Genomic DNA, 21845 nt, shown 5'->3' on the forward strand with positions numbered 1-21845 from the left:
TTGGCTTGAAAAGATGACCTGGGCCAATCAGGTTTCTCTTTCTTAGGAATTTGGAACTGGGAAACGGGCTGGGCAGTCAACCATTGGAATGGAAGCTGAGGATGCTATGAAATACAATTGGCTCCCAAGAGACCTGGGTCAACCTCAGTAGACTGCAGTTATATGCAATGTAAAGCTCAGAGCAGGTGGAAACTCTCTGGGAGCAGAATGACTGAGGAGCAGATCAAGATGGGAAAGGATGTGCAGAGAGCAGCACATGAGAGAAACCATGCTGCCCTGAGAGGGGGTCACCTCTGGTCCTGACAGCTTCCTAAGTTCTAGCTAAGGACTGGCTATGGTGCCCATCTCTACACTTTCATGAGATTCTCCACATTGTTTCAACAAATGCCCCCAAAAGGAAAGTTGGTGGTTTTGCTTGATTAACGACTGTTCCCAGCCTCTCTTTCTCTGGTCAAGACATAGGGATGTGACTGAGACCTGACCAATTGCAGAGCACTGACCGCAGCTAAGACACTCTTTACTCTTATTTAGGGATGCCAGGAAATTTGGCTCTTTTTCTCTGAGGTTGTTAATCTGGGGCAATGTGAGCTGGGAACCCACCTGGCTGGTGAAAGAACATGGAAGAAGCACATCTGGAAGGGCAATGGTGCCACGGAGAGAGAAGCAGAAGGAGGGAGGGAGAGAGGATGCAACTGAGTCTCTGGACCCAGCCATGCCTGAACTTCCCAATTACATGAGCCAATGTACCTCCCTTTTTGCTTAAGCTTGTGTGAGTTGGATTTTGTTCACTTGCAACCAAAAGTCCCAGTTAATCCATTTCCCATTACTCAACCTGCCATGAATAGACCCTGTTCCTTGCCATCGAAGAATCCTGCCCAGATTCCTGGGTCAGTCTCTTTAAGAACTTTTCCCAGGATGGGTGCAGTGGCTTATGCCTGTAATCCCAGCACTTTGGGAGGCTGAGGCTGGCAGATCACGAGGTCAGGAGTTCAAGATGAGCCTGACCAACATGGTGAAACCCTGTCTCTACTAAAAATACACAAAATAGCCAGGCATGGTGGTGTGTGCCTGTAATCCCAGCTACTCAGGAGGCTGAGGCAGGGGAATCACTTGAACACAGGAGGCAGAGGTTGCAGTGATCCGAGATGATGCCACTGCACTCTAGCCTGGGCAACAGAGTGAGACTCCATTTAAAAAAAAAAACCAAAAAACAAAAAAACTTTTCCCAGATCCTTCTTTGGAAGGATTAGAGAACTTGATCCTCAACTGTTCTTTCCACCCTTGCCACCCTTCCAGGCTTCTGGCCATCCTCTCTGGCTTGTCTGTCACTCGCTAATAGCTGGCGGGGTGCAGGGCTTCCCAGGCTCAGGGTTTTTGGACTTCAGCCAGCACTTTGCCTCCAGGTCCAGCACTTCTTCAGATGAATAAGCTGGGAACAGACCCCCTAGGGCACGACTCCAGGATCCCCACACCTGGCTGCTCCCTTGGACAGCCCTGCTCCAGTATGCCTGGCCCTGTTGGCTAATGTTTAGTAAGACCTCGGGCAGATGCCACCTCCTCCATGAAGCCAGGGCTGCCCTTTGCTCTTTACCTGTTTCCCACCTCCCCAAAATCAGGCAAGATGCTTCCTCCTCTGAGGCTCCGAGCTCATGTTTTTTTTTAACTCTCTTTTCACATTCTGACTTTGATTCACTCCCGTGCCTGAGGAGGCAAACTAAGCAGTGGCTTTGATGTTAGGAGACCTGAGTTCAAGTGGCAGCTTGACCATTCTCTGGGCCTTTCTTTTCTTATCTTTAAAAAAATAAAAAGGAGACTTAAATGTGTGCTTGAGCCGAGAGCAGATCACATGGGAAGGGTTTGTTGACTGTGAAGGACTGTGTAGAGTGAAGGGCCAATTGTCTGAGGGTTGGGAGGGCTTCATAGCGGGGGAGATAATTGTGATCGGAATGGGTAGCCCAGGGAGGAGCAATGGCTGTGCACAGCACAAAAGCATAAGAGACCCTTTAGAAAACGGGGCCATTCAAGATGGCTCATTGCAGGGTTCAGGACAGGAAAGTGAGAGAGAGAAAAGCCTTTTGAGGCCGGCTGGTGCCAGATCATGCAGGACCTGGAGGGACATTCAAGGAGAAGGTCACACAGAGGGCTGAGGGAGCCTTTGAAAAGCTGACAGGGTCGGATCTGTGCTTTAGGAAGATCACTCTGGCTTCTTAGTGGCAGCTAGATGGGGCAGAGGGCAAGGTTGAAAGTAGGAGGTGGACTAACTTGGCTGGGATAGAGATTGTGGGAGCCTGAGTGGGTGGTTTGTGGGAGGAGGCAACCCAGGAGCTGTGTGCCCAAGGTGGAAGGGGCAGAACTTCCCATCCCTCAGCATGGCCTCAGCCGAGAATAGCAGCCCCAGGTTCTCAGGCTTCTGAGTCACCTCCTTAGGTTTATGGTTGCCCCGAGGCCAGGTCAGACTCCTTCCTCTGTCCTAATTGCTTCCTGCCAAGGGAGCTGGGCACCTCCAAGCGTCCTTGAGGGAAACCTTGAAGAAGCAATTGAGCGTTTCAGGAGGAGGCAGGCAGTTCCAGCCCCCACTGCCCCCAACTTTCCAACTTTCTGAAGGGAACAGTGCTTCTCTGGCTGTTGGGGGACATTCATCCTCAAAAGCCTTTTTCTTCCTCTCACTTTTCCATCCTGCATCCTGCACTGAGCCGTCCTGAATGGCCCCCATTTCCTAAGGAGCCTCTTATGCTTTATGCTTCACCACCAACTCCCATCCGAACCCTTGACCATATTTTACAGGGGGAGATCTCAGGGCTCTGGCTGGGCTCCTGTGAACGGTGAAACAGGTTATGCACTATTCAAAGACCCAGGAGCAGCAGGAGAGGCAGAAGCTGAAATGCAGCATATGGTCCTCTTGCGAAGCTGTGCACCCTAATATGACAGGACTGTTTTCACTGGGAAGAGGGGTCATATTTTCCTCATTAGCCCAAAGGCGCCATCCACTGACCAGCTGCGTACTTAACGGTGCTGCTTCCTCTCAGAGGGTAGCTTTTTCCTAAGTCATACAAAGGGCGCCATATGGACGGACTATAAACCCTGGCTCTTGGCCTTTCTTCCCTCTGGCCACTATCCTCTCATTTGGGCTCTTCTGAGGCCTTTCACTAGACAGAGGGGGAAACTAAGTCCCAGTGTCTGCCACCATTAGCTTCCTTCTGAGGGAATTGCTCACATATCCGTGTCCAGTCTGGCCACAGATGATTGGACCGTTGGAGAACACCTGACCTAAGGGATCCCGCCCAAAGCTAAGCCAAACCAATCAGATCCTTTTGCTTGCGTGAATTGGAACTAAGAGGCACAGAGGGGAGTTGTCAGTCACTGGTGAGTCTTGATACCAAGTTGGAGATTCAGCCACTATGTGCAACAAAACCAAAGAAGTGTGAAGAGAAGCCCAGGAAAGGGGCACGGATGCAAATATTGGCCAGGGGATGAGAGGCTGCAAGGCCCAGAGTTGGTAAGGGATAGGCCCAGTTGCCAGGTCCAGTTCTCTTGAGGTTCAGCCATTCTTGATTTTCCGTCTTTAGAGTCTCTTATAATCTGCTCCCGCATTTATTTGAACTACCTCGAGTGAGTCTCATGCCATGTTCCCAGAGTCCTTGCTAGAACAAGGACCTTGGTCCCTCACTGAGTGAGCTCCCAGGCCTCTCTCTTCCTCCCCACCCCAATCCTGTCACAGCTTAGAGAAGAGCAGGAGCCCTCAGCACAGTCGCACCTTTTATTCACTGTCAGTGGGGAAAGAAACACACCACACAGCACAGTGTTGAGCATTGAGGGCAATTACCGAGGGCACAGCCAGAGCAGCACATCTGGAGGGCACAGGGTGCTACACTGGAGCTGGACTCCTTCCCTGCCACCCAGACCCCCTGTTCCCCAAGCCTCCTCTCTCCTGCTGCCTGAAAGCCCTGGGTCTGACCAGCCTCCACCAAGCAGGAAGGGCTAATACACCGTGGGAAGCCCAGTCCTGCTCCCACACTCTGGCAAAGGTAAAAAGAAAACCCTGAAAATTTCAGGAAAATCCCATATTTTTCTAAGACTTTTTAATCACTAGGCTTGAATTATTTCTTTTTTCAAGAATGATGAATAGAACATGTAAGAAATTCTTGACCCCACAATGATCTTTAAAGTCAGCTCAAAGCCTCACCCAGGGTGGATCTTGAGGAAATATTTGTTGTTTTAATAAATTTTTGTGTAAAAAATATTTACAGTGTCAGCTTACTACCCTGCCTGGAGACCCCAGGGTCTTCTCTTATTCTCTCTCTTTCTTTTCTTTCCCCCATCCCACCCATTCCTTCTCTCTCTGCAGCAAGGCAAATTTCTACCTCTAGGAACGCTGTCATTGTCAGAAAAGGATTTAGTGCCTTTATTTATGAACTAACTTTTTCTTGACTTTTGATGTAAACCTAGGTTAAATAATCCTGACTACAACTGAAAGGACTAGAGTGGCCATCGGAAGTAGCCCTTGCTGATAATTTTTAAAGATAAGGAATAAGGTGCTCATCAATTAGCCCAAAAGGATGAATGAGAAGGCATATTTTGAGACCTTGCAATTGACAGAGTAATTTCAAGAAGATTGGAATTTCAAAGGAGAGTTTGGATATATTAGTGTTTTGATTGTCTGTATATTTTTGTGTCTGTGCAAGTCATACATAAATCTCTCTGTTAGCCTTGTGCTTTGTGGCAAGTCTCTCTCAGCTGGTGCAGGGATGGGAGACCTGTGTCTCTTCTCAAGGCAGGGCCGGTGCTCTACCACAGGGCTCCTGAGCACACAGTCCCTGGGACACCCAGGAGTATGTGGGAGCAAGGCCTGGCCCACCTGTGGTTCCTCCCATCAGCAAGATGGTGGTCCCAGTTCCTGGCCTGGCATTGTGTGTTCACAATGCTGGGCTGTCTGAGAATATTAGGCCTGACCAGCAAAAATCACCCATGGGTATGTGTGTCCAGAAGCCTGGAGTAATCAAATATGCCTTCATGGGTGGGACTTGCCCACCAGCTTGGAAAAAACAAAAACAATTCTCTTAGGGAAGATGATGGTGGTTTAGACAATGTAGGATCCTTTGAGGGTTCCAAGTCAGAGGTCTCCCAGGGCAGCACTGAGCTGTTAGCACAGCTGCCAGAAGCAGAACACAGGGTGCATGAAAATGTGGGGACTTCAACCAAGCTTCTATTTTTTGGGGAAGACCATAACTGCAGAAATTTCTTAACAGGAAGCCTATAGAGGATGAAAACCCATGTAGCTTGGCCTGCTGTCAACCTGTGCACAGCTCAGTCACAGAAATGGACAGGGAAGAGACTCTGAAAAGAAGAAATCATCTTAGAGCCTAGGGTTCCAGTCTGTGTCACCTGACTATGTGATCTTGCACAAGGAACTCTTCCTCTCTGAATCTCAGCTTCCAAGTCTAGAGAAAAGAAATGAAAATCCCCACCTCAATGGGCTGTGAGTATAGAATGAGATGGGGCAGATGGCAAGCCTTTGAAAGCCATGAAATTCTCTGTGACTGTGAGTTAGGCTAGATTCGACGTTTGCAGGGAAGGAACACTACTTAGTGAAAAGCTTTTCACCAAAAGATTTGGGTCCCAGCTGAGCCAGGTTGGTGAACATCTATGTGTTTGTGGTACTGACTGAACACACAAGACACACCTAATGGCCAGCTCCTGGGAGCAATGCTACAACCTTGAGGCACTGCTGGATAAACGACTGCTAGTTCCTGCTTGAGGATGTGAAGTTCCCAGCCTTACCACATGGCTGGCCATGAGCAAGAGGATAGAAAAAGGGTGGCAACCCAGTGACTTGCTACCTCCAAGGGCCCAGTAGAGCTTGGGGCCAAGCTCTATTGGTCAGCATCTCCCAGAATTTTTACCTGCAAAGAAGCAGGACAGGTGAGCACTCAGGAATGAGGAGCATGCTGCATCTCTTTCCTGCAGATGTAATTCCCCCACCCTGGGCTCAGCAATCATTTCCTACTCCCACCCTGGGCTGACAGCACCTGTGTACTAGACTGTTTTCACCAGCAGTTCAAGAGGAAATCAACTGTCACTGCATGTCAAAGCTAATTTCTGATCACAAGTACAGGAGAAAGTCAAGTGAAAGATCTGATGAAGAAGCAAGATTAATTTTTCTGGCAGTCAAAGCATGCATCTGTATAGCTCATGGATCCAAAATTGGAAAGCAGGCATTGGAAAGCAGAGCCAGCGCACTTGGAAGGTGATGAACTACCTGGGGGATCTAAGATTAGGGGTTAGAAAAATCCTTTCGGAAAGGAGCATGCCCGGCACATTTTTAGGCATTTGGTCCGTAAATTTGGTCCCAGTGCCTAAACTGGCCAGGTGAGCCTTTTCTTCTAGCTCCTTCTGATTCTGTGGCAGTGAAGAAACACATCCAGTTCTGAAACTAAGCCAAATCCAGAAACGAACTATCAAGATAAAGAATATACACTTGTCTCACTGTTTGCAAACCTTGTTTTTTTCTGTCTCTGAAGTCAGCACCCGACCTGAGTAAGTAAGTCATAGAAAGTTGCTTGCTGAATTGAAAAAGGCGATAAAGAGGAAGAGCTGAATCAGCAAAAACTGCTGAGAGTAGCAGCTCAGGACTTAGTTGGAAAAGGTGTTATCTGGTAAATGTCATGGTATTGTCTCCCTTTTTTCTCAGTTTTTTCTCTTGAAAATTACTATTTTCTCTATTCATTTAACATTTTATAAGAAACCAAGTAATATAGAGTATATTTTAACCTTGTAAAACAATACATGACTTTAGCTTCTTTAAAGGGTACTAAAAAAATAAGCATTACATAAATTTCATTTTTCTTAAAAGTTTCACTCACGTGGCTCCTCAACTTTCAAATACTTTTCATTTTATCCTTCTGCAGCTTTGTGTGGAGCTGAGCTGGAAGATGAAATAGCTCCTCCCAGACTAACAAGCCTTCCAGCACCTTCTGCTCAGCTGAGACCCTGACCGCAGCAAGTTTGCCTCACAACCCTATGAGCTTCTGGATGTGTCCTGTAAATGACCATCCTTAGCACCTGGAGGTGCCTAGCATTGAACAGGTGCTCAATAATCATTAGCTGAAGAAAGGACTGAATGAAAACTCCAAAGGCTGGGGCTGGAAGGGCCAGGTAGAGTAGAAGGGACAGGGAAGAGACCACCTTTATGGGATCTGGAGCCTCAGGAATGGACAGACCCAATTTGGCCCTGTGACAGAACAGTGGGACCACATTTATAAAGCACAATCCTAGGATCAAGAGGATTCTGAACCAGAACCCTAGCCCCCCAACTCCTTAACCTCACCTCCTGGAGCAAAAGCCAACTTCCCTATGCCCAATGGATGTTGGTTCTGTGCCAAGTGGGAGGTGGAGCTAGAAGACAGGATACCAGAGGACCTGTCTCTTTTGCAGGGTGAGGTGATCCCTCAAGGATCTTGATGGAGGGGAGGAAGGGCTTGGGGAGGGGATTCGGTGGGCCAGAGAGTGGGGCTGGCTGGAGTGTCCCTCCCCCTGGGAGGCCAGCCAGGGAGATCATCAGGTCTGGAGACAGCCATGCCCCTTCTGGCCAAGGACCCTGCCCCTCACCAGCCTCTACTTCTGCATGTCACACTGCAGCAGCAACACAATGGATGGGTCACTCTTGGCTGCCTCCTTGAACTCCTCCAACGTAATCTGGTCGTCCTTATCCTGGTCCATCTTCTTGAAGATCTTGTCCACACGCTGCTGGGGTGTGAGCCCGTCCTGGTTCATGCGCATCATGATCACGGTGCCCACCATCTTGTAGATCGCCTGGCGAGGGAAGGAGAGAGGTGTGAACACTCACAAAGGACCTGGAGAAGGAGGGAGGTGTGAACACCCACAAGGGGCCCTGAAAAGCAGGGGGTGAAGGAAGGGGATCTGGCAGGGAGAATACTGCAGGGTGGTGAGGATACTGGAAGGTATATGCAGTCATTAAGACTGGATATTTGATGAGGAACTCATTTTTCATTTAAACTAATGTTTATGTAGATGAAACATGCCAAAAGCCCACCTCCATGAAAGTTTCCTAACTAAGAGAGCTGACTGATGGGGCTCCTGGCCCCCCCTCTGACCACCTTCCTATCACTCTCCCCTCTCAGGGCTCTCCCACTCTCCTTGAACTCTGCAAAGAAAGGTCGACCTGCTTTAATTGCCCCTCAGCATGGAACGCTCTCCCCCAGACATCTAGCAGTAATGGCCTCACCCTGTTCAGGCTGCTTCTAACTTCCCACCTTATATAAAATCACTTCTCCACCAGCTCTCTCCCCACGCTTTGCTTAGTGTATCTTCCTCATAGCACCTACGGCCTGACGTCGATGTCTTCATTCATTTATTTTTTTAAAAATTTCTCACTAGAAGGAATGCCCCATGAAAGCAGGAACTGGCCGGCGCTCAATTCCTGCCTACTGACAGATGAGCTGAAAACATCAGCCATGAGGTCATACTCCCTAGACTGCAAGCATTGAGCCCCGACCTGCGGTCGGCCGCGGGATGGTAGGAGGCGGGATCGGAGGCTGGGGAGCAGCGGGGAGGCCCCGAGGCCCGAGAGCAGCGCGGAGGCGGGGCCCGGGAGGCGAAGCGAAGCGCTGGCCTAGGGGACAGAGGCGCCCGCGCGGCCCCGCACCTCGATGATCTCCAGCATCTCCAGGCGCGTGATGCGCCCGTCGCCGTCCAGGTCGTACATCTCAAAGGCCCAGTTGAGCTTCTGCTCGAAGCTGCCGCGGGAGGTGACCGACAAGGCGCAGATGAACTCCCGGAAGTCGATGGTGCCGTCGCCGTTCTTGTCGAAGGTGCGGAAAGCGTGCTGCGCGAACTTGGAGGCGTCGCCGTAGGGGAAGAACTGAGGGGGTGTGTGGCGACTTAGGGCACAGCGACAGCCTCCCCCGGCTCCCCCACCCCAGGGAACCTCCTCCGCATCCCAGGTGCCTTGCCCACCCCGACCCCGGGTGCCTCACCTTCTGCTACCCCGGGTGCCTCGCCTACCCCCTACCCCGGGTGCCCTCACCTCCTCCCACCCCAGGGTGCCCTCACCTCCTCCTACCCCGGGTACCTCACCTCCTCCCACCCCTGGTGCCTCATCCCCCTCCCACCCCAGGTGCCTCTCTCCCCCTTCCACCTCCTCCCAATCCGGATGCTTCACCTCATCCTCCACCCTGGTGCCTCGCCTTCCTCACCCCGGGTACCTGGCTCCCCCGACCCCAGGCGGGGGCCGCCCACCTTGATGTAGAGCTGCTGGAACTCCTCCAGGTTGAGGATGCCACTGGGGCAGTCCTTCAGGAAGCCCTTGTACCACTGCTTCAGCTCCTGCTCGCTGAACTCAGTGTTCTGAACCAGGTCCTCCAGCACCTCAGGGGCCAGCTTACTGTTGGTCTTCCCCATGGCAGGGCCTGCGGGACAGAGGGCTCTCTCCAACTGGGTCCAGGGCAAGGCCCTGCCTCAACCACAGCTGCCCCCTCCCCTGCCACACACAAGGTGAGGCTGCAGGTTCCTTCCCTCATGACACTCCCCCATAATGGGGCCTCCTCTCACAACACCTGCGCTCAGGAAGGTTTCCTCTCCTGGCCCCGGGGTCTCCCGCCTCCCAGGCCTCAGCTCACCTCCTCACTGACCTTGCAGCACTCCACAGTCTTCATCCTCTCCCCTCCTGCTCACACCTCGATGGCTCTCATGCCCGAAAACTAAGGCCTTGACTCCTCTCCTTGCTATTTAGGGCTTTCTGTAGTCAGCCCCCACCCTCCTTGGCAGTCTTCTCTCCTGAGAAGGGATGCGAGGCAGGTTCCTTGTGTGTCCCCCTGGCACTGTCTCCCAATTTTTTCCTCAAGGCTTTCTTGGGCCACCCCAGCAGGGAGCTTCTCTCCCCCTCTTTCTTCTGGACAAATAGAAATCCTCTACTGACATTTGGCTTCTCATTAACCCATTCATTCGCTAAGCATTTATTGAGGCTGACTGTGGGCTAAGCCTTGTGCCAGTGATGGAGACAAAGCAGACATGAGCCAACCTTCAATAACTTGTAACTGGGTCAAAGAGGCAGATGGTTGGTTCCAAAGGGCCTCCAATCCATGCCAAGAAATCTGGACGTCACCTGCAGGGAACAGACGCTCCTGGGATTTTTTTAAAGCAAGGGCTGGGAAGATTGCATTCATTCCACAACATTTACAGAATGCTTATGATATGCCCAATCCTGAACGAGGCACTGGGGACCTAAGAGAAGGTGTGTGTTTTATAATTTTTCCAGGCCAGGCACCATATTTCATGCCTGTAATCCCAGTACTTTGGGAGGCCGAGACGAGAGGACAGCTTCAGGTCAGGAGTTTGAGACCAGTCTGGGCAATACAGTGAGACCTACTCTCTACAAAGAATTTAAAAAGTTGCTGAGTGTGATGGTGCATGCCTGTAGTCCCAGCTACTTGGGAGGCTAAGGTGGAAGGATCACTTGAGCCTGGGAGGCAGGGGTTGCAGTGAGCTGACATGGCACCACTGTGCTATAGCCTAGGTGATAAATAAGGGCACTGTCTCAAAAAAGAAAAAAAAGACTTTTTCCTTTGGCCACAGCATGCAAGATGACCTGAGACGGGGGCAGGCAGGTAGAGCAGGGAGGGGCCTGCAACACAGTTCAGGTGGGAGAAGATGCTGCTAGGGTAAGGCTCATGGACAGACATGGATGGGCTGAGACGTTAAGAAGGGCACTGGCAGGACTTTGCAATTGATTGGATGTGGGAGTAAGAGGAGTTGAGGCAGAGGCTCAGATCTGAGGCTCAGTGGATAGAAGAGTTGTTGCTGAGAAGCAGGTTTGGGAAGGATCAAGAGTTATTCCCTAGTGGGAATGTGAGCCCGTAAGAGGCCTGTGCCAGGAAACATATTTGAAGAGGTACAAGCCCTCCCCAGGAAGCCTGGCCAGACCGTGAAGGCAGGGTGGACACTGCTGTCTGACCTCCCTGGGAGGAATGTCCCTGCAAAGTCTGGGTTTCCCAGGACATGGCCTGGGAGGTGCCTCTAACCTGCCTAGAGTCAGGAGGGTCAGGCTCCCACCCCAGGGCAGCCTGTCCTCGAGATACTCTGGAAAAGAAAGTCCTTGGTCTGGCAGAAGGAATTCCACTCCCATAGCCCAGTCTCTGCCAGTGGGCTTCTAATGCTTACTGCTGGGAAAATACTTAACGGCAAATCTGAGGTTGGTCCATTCCTTCCCACTCCCCTTTGCTGGGCTGACCTCAGGCTAGTTACAGGTCATCTCTGAACCTCAGATTCCTCCACTGGGCCATAAGGAAGACCAAGGAACTGTAGCAACATGCTTCCCCACTCCCAGAGGATGAGGAACTGTATGCCTTCAGGAAAAGCCAGGGAGGGGGAGCATGCCATCTTCAGGAACCTGAGGCTGTGCAGACAGTGGCAACACTGGGGCCAGAGGCAAGGATGCCTCTGGAACATCCATAGGCAAAAGGAGGCAGGCCCCACCCTTCTCCCAAATCCAGAGGACTCTGAAGGCTGAGGGTGTAGTCAAGGAAGCTGGAGAGGCCAGAGGCAGAGGTATCTGATGGAGGCAGGCAGAACCTCTCCCACTGTCTTCCGTAGGATGCGCCTGGGAGATGCATGAGGGGCTGGGTCTGTGTGGGAGCATGTCAATGCCTGAGGCTGCAAATCTGTCAGAGCGCACACGTCTCTGTGTGTGTGTCACAGTGTCTGTGTGGCTCTCACCTTATGCCTCTTTTCTCCTCCCTGCTCTGTGCTGCCTTCTCCACAGTTCTCCATCTCCTGCAGTCCTACCTGTTCCCTGCTCTTACTGGGTCTCAGACCCAGACTATGCTTCTTCCTTTATTTCTCCTCATTCTCTCTACTGCTAGATCATCAGAAGGTCTAAGCTGAGCCTGGGCAAGACAATGAGACCCCGTTTCTACATAAAATTTAAAAATTAGCCAGACATGGTGGCTCGTGCCTGTAGTCCCAGCTACTCAGAGGCTGAGGTGGGAGGGTCACTTGAGCCCAGGAGGTTGAGGTTGCAGTAAGTCATGATTGAGCCACTGCACTCCAGCCTGGGCAACATATCAAGACCCTGTCTCAAAAAAAATAAAGTAAATAAAAAATTAAGAAAAGAAGGTCAAAAATGGCAGTGTCCTTTAAGATCATCCCCTTATAAGGCTAGGTGTGGTGGCTCACGCCTGTAATTCCAGCAATTTGGGAGGCCGAGGCAGGCAGATCATGAGGTCAAGAAAATCAAGACCATCCTGGCCAACAGGGTGAAACCCTGTCTCTACTAAAAATATAAAAAATTATCTGGGCATGTTGGTGTGCACCTGTAGTGCCGGCTACTCAGGAGGCTGAGGCAGGAGACTCATTTGAACCCGCTTGAACCCAGGCAGAGGTTACAGTGAGCCGAGTTCATGCCACTGCACTCCAGCCTGGCAACAGAGCAAGACTCCATCTTAAAAAAAAAAAAAAAAAAAAAAAAAAAAAGATCATCCCCTTATTTCAATGGAAATGGAAACAGAGAGACAGGAGAAAACTGGCTCAGGATTACACAGCAGGTCAGTGGGAGGGCCCAGATGAGCACTCAGGCAGACTGTGCCACCTGCCTGGACCACCTTCTCCAAATCACAGAAACTCTTTTTCAGCATCGACCTTCTCTACCTACATCTGCCCTCTGGAAAAATCAGAGTTCTGATCTCCCTTTTCACCCCAGTGGAACCATCTGGGGTAGGGTCACAATCTCTGACACCAAAGGAGGTAGCTACTCCTAGGGGTGCCCACAACACCTCAGACCCAGCAAATTTATGGCCAGACTCACTCCCAATCTGGGATGGTTAGTGTCTCTGCTGCCCATTCCTTTTCCTTCTCATTCCCGGGATGTGGAAAACACAATCTTAGTTACCTTCCTTTTCTTCCCTTCCCTTTGCCCTAGGTCTAACTTGCCATAGAGTCTTGTTGTTTCTTATTTTGAAGTGCTCTTGGTACCTTCATTATGTCCATAGCTAGGGACACAGCGGAGGGGGCTGAAATCAAGCTATGCTCATGCTCATGGTCTTCCCTGACTCACAGGAAGTGCCTTTCTTTTGGTTCCTCTGTTAGGAGGAAATAGCTTTTCCCCACCAGAGGTACAATATAGGCTAGAAGTGGCCATGCCATAGGGCCCCTGAAACTTTAGAATCCTCTAGAATCTGGTCTCGAGGTGCCTACCTATCTAGCCTCAGCTCTTATTATTCACCTCACCACTGCACACTCCTCTCAAGCCAGGCTTCTCACAGCCAGACATGCCTCACCTATCTGCTAAGCTATTTTCCTCTTCCCTAACATCATTGCTTCTCTCCTGGGCTATAATCAGTCAGCAGGGCCTGGCTGAGGCCTGCTTCCTTATGATCAGCCTTTTCTAGTCTGGATAGTGGAGAGTCAGCAGCCTGGGCTCAGCGCTTTGGCCATAGTCGGTCCACCACAGGCATGTAGACTTCAGAGCCCTCTGTGCTGCAGAATTCCTGGGCAGCCTGATTTGAGAAAGGCCTTTGCATTAAACCCCTGCCTGAGTCAGAAAAAAATTCTCCAGACCTTTTTGCTCAATGGCAAGCAGTTAATCCCCTCCAATATGCCCCAGTCCACTTTTGAGAAGGTTGAAGCATGAGACAAGTTTATTCTTCCCATGGGGAAAATAAAAGTACTTTTCTCTATACACCCACTTCTCCCAGTGAGTGCTTAGTCCTCACTGGGTCTGGGACCCGTAAGAGCAGGGGTTTTTCTCTCTATAGCTCCCCTACACTGGTTCCCACTCTTCCTTCTGTGCCTGCCCAGAACTGCCCTGTGGAGACATAGTGGCAATGCCTAGGATACAGTGATGTTCAATGAATGTCTCTTGGTGGATTACATAAGAGGAGCAGAACCCCCTTCTTCCTTCCCGGATCTATGTCAGGCCTTTTTGTTTATCTGCTTTCTCCTGCTATCACACCCACTTCAGAGACAATAGAACCCAGACCTAGGGAAGGGAGGGGTTCACTCAAGGTCAACTACAGCCCATCAGCAGCAAAGCTAAGGCCAGAACCCAGCTGAGGACATGTTCTACCGGAGCTGTGGCCCTGCTAAACATGGGCAGGCTCCTCTGCTTACCTCTTGAGGGATGTCCTCCAGCTGTGAAGGAGCTGGGACTGCCCCATACACAAAATCACTGCCCTAGTGTGCCCAGAGGTTTCTTCAAGAGGGCTCAGCGCTGTGGGCTTTGAATGGAGAGGTGGCTGTGGCTTTGAATGGGAGGGACTGAAGGAAGCAGTAATCCCACACCCTCACCCAGCTTCAGAGGAGCCGGTGCTGAGGCGGTTGCCATAGTGACAACAGCTCCCTGGTCAGGAGATTTTCTCTTTCCTTTCCTCCCTTTGCTCTTTCCCAAGCAGCAGCAATAGCAGCAGCAGTCAGGTCTTTTCCCTCTCCTTAATGAGAGGCAGGGGATGACAAACCAAGAGTAAGTCCTGCTGGCTACCTTCAATTTGGAGCTGTCCATGTTGGAATGGGCTGGTGGTCTAGGAGGAGCTCCATTCAATAGAAGGGGCCTAGAGAGTGTGTGGGAGGAGGTAGCCTGTACCTAGGCCTAGGTAAGAAGGAATGTGCCTTCAGTGAGTTCTAAAGCACACTGCCCCCACCCAAGCCTCCTCTCTTTAATGTCCTCTTGGTTCAGGGTCCTGTTTTTCCATAATCAGCCATAGAACCAGAGTGTCTTAGTGCTGGAAGACTTTTCAAGCTCATCTCACCCAGTCTACCCTCTCTCCTATACCCCTCCTCATTGCATGAAGGATCAGAGAGGAGTGACTTGGGCAAAGTCAAACTTTGGCTGTGCAAGATTTGAACCCAGCTCAACTGCCCTTCATGTGCAGTCCACTTTAGGGCCAGGAACACTACAGCCCACATGGCACTTTGGCAGGATTCCCATGGAGCAGCAGGAAGATGGGAGAAAGGGAGCAAAATAGTCATACAAATTAGAAAGACATTTGACAGGCAGAATGAGAGGACTTGGTGCCTGGCTGTGAGCAGGGAGGGAGGAGGTGTGAAGGTTGGGGCCTTGGCAGCAACTGGACTGACAGGGTATGGGTGGTCTACTCGGGGTGGTGTCCTTGGTTCATCCACCTGCCAGGGCAAGAGATGCCAAATATGGGGTCTCTGCCTAGCACTGGGGGCCATTGGGGAGGGCTGCTAAGGCTGGATGTCAGGAGGAAAACTGGGGAAAGGGGGTGGATCGTTTCTCCCTCAGGTATGCTGTGGGCTCTGTCAGCTTGAGGAGTGGGAACTGGGGACAGTGTCAGGAGACAAGGAGGACGGAGCGCTCTGCAGAGAGGGAGGCTGTCTTTGATGGCAAAGGCTCCCTGATGAGAGGTGGCTGGGGGCTATCTGTGGAGGTGGGAGCTTGCCATAGGGCTGGGCAGACAACCCATATCCAAACGGGAGGGAGGGTGACCAGCGCCTCTAGCTAGCACTAGTGCCACCACACCCCCAGATGTGTGTGTTCATCTGTGTATGTGTGTGTGTGCGCGTGCATGCTGGGGGCCAGGGCAATGGTTGTTCTCACCTGAGCTGGGGATAAGGAGGTGGCTCTGCCCCCTTTTCTGCACCCATGGGTCTGGACTGAGATGGGGGTCCCCTGTTCACGAGCGGGTTTTTCGCTGCCGCCTAAGGCGGAACCACGGGTCAGGGAGATGAATCGGGGCAGGACATGATGATGGGAGGAGAGAGAGGAGGGGGAGGGGGCCAGGGCCTCCGCCCGGTGGGGTTGCCTCGAGAGCGCTGTCCCATCCACATTACCTGAGGCCGCTCGCAGAGTCGCTGGAAGGCTCCGAGCCTCCGCGGGCCGTGGGGACCGAGGCTGGCTGGCGGGCCGGCAGCTGTGCTCTCCTAGGTCCGCGCCGGAGCCGCCTCCCAGCTCTTGTATCACTATGTGCTTCCCAAAGGCGACACGATTTGCATAAGCCCCGCCCCATCCCGGGCAGATTGCACGTCTATTGGCTCCTCTGAAGCGGAGTGGCAGGCGGGGTTTCAGGTGGGGACCGGGTGGCCAGGGAGGCCCGGCCGCAGGAGCGCACCCCGCCTGCCTGCGCTGACCTTCCCGGAGTCGCCGGGAAGCCGGAGGGCTGTATCACCATCTGCACCCCCTGCCCTGAGGCTCAGCCCCCGGTTTACAAGTCTGGGGTGAAAAGGGTCGACGATGGAAGTGGATTCTCAAAAACAACCGCACCGTTGCTATGGAAACGGGAGAACCATAGCTGAATCTCTAAGCTTCCTTTCCTGGGCCCCAGCATGGGTGGGGGCGGAAGAGGGGATGAGTCACAAGATGAGACCCCCCCCACCCATATCCCACCCGAAATTGGAGGGGGGCAGAGAGGAGCTACAGAGGAGCTGGGAGGGAAAGGGAGGAGGTGGTTGGTGAGCAGCTCTGACCCTGTCCACGGTTCTGCGTCCCCCCTCCCCATGCACCCACTTCCCTCACGCCGTGGGGCAGAGAGGAGGGTCCTGTGCGCGCGGAGAGCGCGGTCTGGGTGGCGAAGTCCCCAGCCTAGCCCCGCGCTAGTCTGGGTCCCCTCCAGCCACCCCTCCGCCCCTTCACTCCGGTCCCTTCTCAGACGGGCCCTCCTCCTTTCTCACCGACCCTCAAGAGGCCTCTCGCTTTCTCCCCGAGAAGGACCCTTCTGCCTACCCATGGATCCTCCATTCCCCACCCTCCCGTCTTCCCGTCCGGTAGACAGAGCGGGTCCCCAGCCGCCGCCAGTCTCCGGCCTCGGATGTTGACACGAACCCGAGGCGGTTTATACTGAGCGGGTCTGGAAGCTTTCAGGGCCCCGGGAACACCTCCTCCCCGCGCTTGGGGGTCTCCCCAGAGCCCGGCTGGGCGTCCTGGGCTGCACCGGCGTCTGAGAGCTCCCCCAACCCGAGGCGGTGGGAAGGAACCCTTTTAGGCCAAACTGGGGGCAAAAGGGGAGCAGATATCCCCAGGTTGGGACACGTGCGGGGGAGGGACTTCTAAGGATCTGTCAAAAGTCGGGCGGGCGGCTGGGGATTGGCTTAACGCGAGCGCGGACGCTAAAGAGCAGCGGTGAGAGGCGGGGCTTTGTCCGCACCGCGAAGGTAGAGGTGGGCGGGGCGATGGGGGATGGGGACTGATCTGCCACGAGTGGGGGAGAGGCTTCTGGAGCTGGTCCCAGAAACGTCCGAGCCAGGCTTACTGGAGGAGGAACCCGTGGTCGTCCCTTTCCTTTAGGAACTGTCCCGTTACCCCTTGAAACGGTTTTGCTCTCATTCTCGTGGCTGCGGACTATGTCTTTTCTCTGTGGCCTTAGCAGGGAGCTGAGGGCTCCAAGGAACCTGCAGCACTAGCAGGAGACGCATCTTTGGCTCTATGGGTTGACGACTCATGAACGACAGGTGTTTGAAGCTCTAACTCTTTCACTTTCCTGATACCTTCTCAGCTCTGGGTCTTGGGGACCCAAAGATGGGCGAGAACTCCCCTTACTCACAGTAACCGTAATCCAAGGCATGAAGAAGTGGGGAGAGTCAGCATGGGTTACTAGAAGTGCCATCTGAAACCCTAACATTGAGTCTCATTTTTGCCGATGATTCCATTTATGACCATGGGCAAAACTCTTCTAATTCTGGGCCTCCCAGTCTGCTAAATGTGGAAGCTGGCACAGGAGGTCCGGAGGAGCAGGGAGAAATTTTCAACTTGGAGGGTGAAGAAAGACTGTCTCTTGGACGGAAGTACGTGGACATGAATCTGACTGCTCCACTTAGAGTCCTGAGGCCCTTAACAATTGCTAATACGTACTGAGAGCTTACTTTGTGCCAAGTGCTATTCTAGCATATGTATTACCTAATTTATTCCCCATAAGAGCTCTGGGGGCAGGCTCGATTATTACTACCACTTAACAGATGAGGAAATTGAGGCACAGAGCAGTTAAGTGACTGATCCAAGTTCGCATTGCTAGTAAAGAGAGCTCCACTGCTGGGATTTGAACTCCAGCAGTCTAGCCTCAGAGCCCACACTCCTAGCCAGTATACAATACTGTCTCTTCTTATGTTCCTTCAGGTCCTAAGGGTAAGGACCTTAGATTGGAATATTTGTTTCTGATTCCCCAAGGTATTAGAAAGACAAAGTCCAGCCTCCTGGGAGCAGTCCCTCTGTCTCAGGTGAACAAGACATGGGTTTCCAGCAGTACAGTAAAGTGGAAGTAGTGAAAATCAGAAGCCTTCCTGGGCCAGGCGTGGTGGCTCAAGCCTGTAATCCCAGCACTTTGGGTGGCTGAGGCAAGTGGATCACTTGAAGTCAGGAGTTCAAGACCAGCCTGGCCAACATGGCAAAACTCCGCCTCCACTAAAAATACAAAAAGAATTAGCCAGGTGTCATGGTGCATGTCTGTAATCCTAGCTACTCTGGAGGCTGAGGCAGGAGAATCACTTGAACTCAGTAAGTGGAGGTTGCAGTGAGCTGAGATCACACCACTGCACTCCAGCCTGGGCAACAGAGTGATACATCTTGGGGAAAAAAAAAGGTCCCTCCTGAATTGCAAGGGAGCCAGACTGTGGCTTCTCCTGGCCATCTTATCCCCCAGGCAAGACTACCCGTACGGCCTCACCCACAAATCATCTTGGTGCCATGTGACTGTTCCTGAGCTGCCAGTCATAATCTAGCTTCACCTGTTCATCATACTAACTTTGAGACCCTGATACTGGACCCTGCCCTCTGTCCCTTTCAGTCTGATGTTTAAAGCAATAACAACTGACATTAACTGAGTTGTTTCACTGTGTACCAGACTCTGCCAAGTCGTTTATCTGCATCATCTTACTTAATCCAGAAGAAGACCACTACTAGGGATGATATTAAAAATATCTAACACTCCATTTAGGATGAGCTTTGCCAATCAGAACGGATACTGGCCTTAGTGCTAGATCAAGGTCTTAGTAGCTCTCTCTTCTGCCAAGAGTTAACACTTAGGTTATTGAATCAGTGAGGCAGGCAGGGAGAAGTGAGCATAGCGAGGAGTCAAAGGCTATGACTGGTTACCAACCAACTGGGGCGTACTTTAATGTTTTAACAATCAATTTAGCTCTGAATTTCAGCCCTGGTTTCATTACTTTATTTCATGGCAGAGGATGGAGCCTCAGAAAGGTATACAACTTGTTCATTGTAACACAGCTTATTAGTCACAGAGCTGGGATTCCAACCTAGGTCTGACTTCAGAGCCCGCATTCTTAACCACTGGCTGACTTGTGTTCCTGGGAAGGGGTAGCATCCAGAATTGAGTTGGGGTTTCCATTATTATGAGCCAGAGGAATGTGGTTTAAGTTTTTGGGCTTTGCCATGGCCTTACTGTTCTGAAGCTTGGAGTCTCAGCAAACACCTGTTCCTTGTTGTTGAAGGAGCAGGCTCTGCAGAATGAGGCAAGATCAAGCTGCATGGCAGGACAGGATGGCTGTGCAGGAGGCCCCACAAGCAGGCACGGAGGGAAGTGAGCCCAGCAGGGTTTGGGTGAGGACAGAGGTCTGCAGACAGTGGCCACTTCAATTTGTTTCACCTAAGTGCTAGCATTCCTCTCCTCCTTGGTGTTGAACAGTGCCTTTATGATGAATAGTGCTTTCCTGATTCCCTGGGTTTTCTCTGCCGTGGCTAGTGCAGCCTCGTGACAGCTGGAATTTCCCTAGGTCTTAGAGTTCACTCTCTTCTTTGTGGATGGGAGAAAGTGAGATCACCAGAGTTGGGTTCCTTCCTTTTACACTATTGACTAAGCAGGACCTTTTTTTAAATTTCACAAATAAGAAATCTCTCTATTTTCTGGAAAGGAGGAGGAGGAGGAAGAAAGGAAGAAGAAGAAAAGCAGAAAAAGGAGGAGAAGGAAGAGAAGAAAGAAAGCAAGAAAGGAAGGAAGGAAGGAAGGAAGGAAGGAAGGAAGGAAGGAAGGAAGAGACGAAACAGAATGCTACAGAGAGAGTGGATATTTCCCATAACTCCTTGTGTGATAACTGCAGGGGCCCTTGTGGTTTTCTCTGTCCTACATCTATTTCCTCTTACTCTATTGGAGAAGCCATATATATAGTGGGGTAAGTGCACAGACTTATAGCCAGGTTGCCTGAGTTTGCATCCACTGCTGTCACTTACCAGCTGTGTGACTACGTGCACATTACTTTACCTCTCTGTGTCTCTGTCTCTTTATGTGTAAAATAGGGATATTAGTATTGTCTGGGAGCGGAGGCTTGCACCTGTAATCCCAGCACTTTGGGAGGTCAATGAGGGTGGATCACCTGAGGACAAAAGTTTGAGACCAGTCTGGCCAACGTGGTGAAATCCCATCTCTACTAAAAACATACCAGGCTGGGTGCAGTGACTCATGCCTGTAATCCCAGTACTTTGGGAGGCCAAGGCAGGTGGATCACAGGTCAAGAGTTCGAGACCAGCCTGGCCAATATGGTGAAACCCTGTCTCTACTAAAAATACAAAAAAATTAGCCAGGCATGGTGGCACATGCCTGTAATCCCAGCTACTCAGGAGGCTGAGACAGGAGAATTCCTTGAACCTGGGAGGTGAAGGTTGCAGTGAGCCGAGATCATACCGCTGCAGTCCAGCCTGGGCAACACAGCAAGACTTCGTCTCAAAAAAAAAAAATCAGCCGGGCCTGGTGGTGCACACCTGTAATCTCAGCTACTCGGGAAGCTGAGGCAGGAGAATCCACTTGAACCTGGGAGCTCCAGGTTGCAGTGAGCTAAGATGGCACCGCTGCACTCCAGCCTGGGTGACAGAGTGAGACTCCATCTCAAAAACAAAGAAACAGACAACCAAAAATAGTATTTATTTTATAGGGCTACTCTGAGTATTAAAATGAGTTAATATATGCAAAGTGCTTAGCAGAGATTTTACTTTGAGGAATTACAGTTTGCGGTAATAATGCCCGATTGTGTACAGTTGTGGTGGGAACTATCAGGCCAGGTGTTTTGCGCGCGCTCTCTCTCTCCCTCCCCCAAGCAAATCGAAATCTTGAGTAAAGTAACTCAAGGATGTAGATGGTTAGCACTGCTTTATTGGAATAAATAAAGTGTCCTGATGACCCTGTCTATTCATTACTGTTGTCTGAATCCCCAGGGGCCACTCTGCTAAATTTCCTTTACAAGATCTGCTTTCTCTGCTTTTCATTTGGGTCAGTAAGCCACCCCACATCTCCCAGATTTATTTTTTAAACTTAGGTTATCTAGAGGTGACTTCTGATTTGTTTCCTTGCAGAAAACACATATTATTTTGATATATTTCTTTGTCAGTTATGACTTGTTGCAAGGTACAGAAAATCCACCCTACGATGGATTAGGCAAAAAGAGAATGTAATGGCTTAAGTAAAGAAAAAAAAAAAAAAACAGAAATGGATTGGACTTTAGGGCTTGCTGGATTCTAGGGCTTAAACAACATAATTAATACCTGACCTCTTTCCAGGGCTCAGCTCTGCTCTCTGGAGTGTTGGCTTAATTCTCAGGATCCACATAAAGACAAGATACCTGCGGGCATCTCCAGGCAAACATACTCTTGGGTTGGAGTCCCACAGTAAAGAAGAGAGCTTCTCTTTCCAACTGGAGCCAAGGTTCTGGGCTGGTTCCCTATGGCCTGATTTGGAGTCCCTGCTAATCCCAGGGTCAGTTGCTGAAGACAGGGGTATGGTATGCAGTACTCTGATTGGCTAGGCTTCAGTCACTTTCCTACACCCAGAACTGGGAAGTCAAGTCAAGTTCTCCTAAAGCATATGCCCCACCACCACACAAGCAAGGAAGGTGTTCCTTCTAAGAAAGGGGTGAATAGGTGCTTGGTGGAGAAAAACAGT

At 51.2% G+C, this 21845-nt stretch overlaps 1 protein-coding gene across 2 annotated transcripts; it reads right to left on the bottom strand.

Annotated features, from left to right (window-relative positions):
• Positions 1-3743: 3743 nt before the first annotated feature.
• Positions 3744-15929, bottom strand: HPCAL4 (hippocalcin like 4). 2 transcript variants are annotated; one of them, XM_002750643.7, is made up of 4 exons: positions 15802-15929; positions 9256-9425; positions 8663-8878; positions 3744-7809 (listed from the first exon to the last, which is right to left on the bottom strand). In XM_002750643.7, exons 2-4 carry the CDS (start codon positions 9415-9417, stop codon positions 7612-7614), a joined length of 576 nt encoding a protein of 191 aa, XP_002750689.1. In that variant the 5' UTR covers positions 9418-9425; positions 15802-15929; the 3' UTR covers positions 3744-7611. The 2 variants fall into 2 exon arrangements, with proteins under 2 accessions (XP_002750689.1, XP_035106850.1); XM_035250959.3 differs by lacking the exon at positions 15802-15929 and adding an exon at positions 14122-14270.
• Positions 15930-21845: the final 5916 nt, after the last annotated feature.

The sequence above is a fragment of the Callithrix jacchus genome, chromosome 7 (genome assembly GCF_049354715.1).
Source record: "Callithrix jacchus isolate 240 chromosome 7, calJac240_pri, whole genome shotgun sequence".
Taxonomy (NCBI): domain Eukaryota; kingdom Metazoa; phylum Chordata; class Mammalia; order Primates; family Cebidae; genus Callithrix; species Callithrix jacchus.

Excerpts from the sequence above, each read along its gene's own strand:
- HPCAL4 (XM_002750643.7), bottom strand. The coding sequence starts at position 9,417 with ATGGGGAAGACCAACAGTAAGCTGGCCCCTGAGGTGCTGGAGGACCTG. Across the intron at positions 8,879-9,255 it reads TCCAGCAGCTCTACATCAAG|TTCTTCCCCTACGGCGACGC; the intron begins GTGGGCGGCCCC and ends ACACCCCCTCAG. Across the intron at positions 7,810-8,662 it reads AGATGCTGGAGATCATCGAG|GCGATCTACAAGATGGTGGG; the intron begins GTGCGGGGCCGC and ends TTCCCTCGCCAG.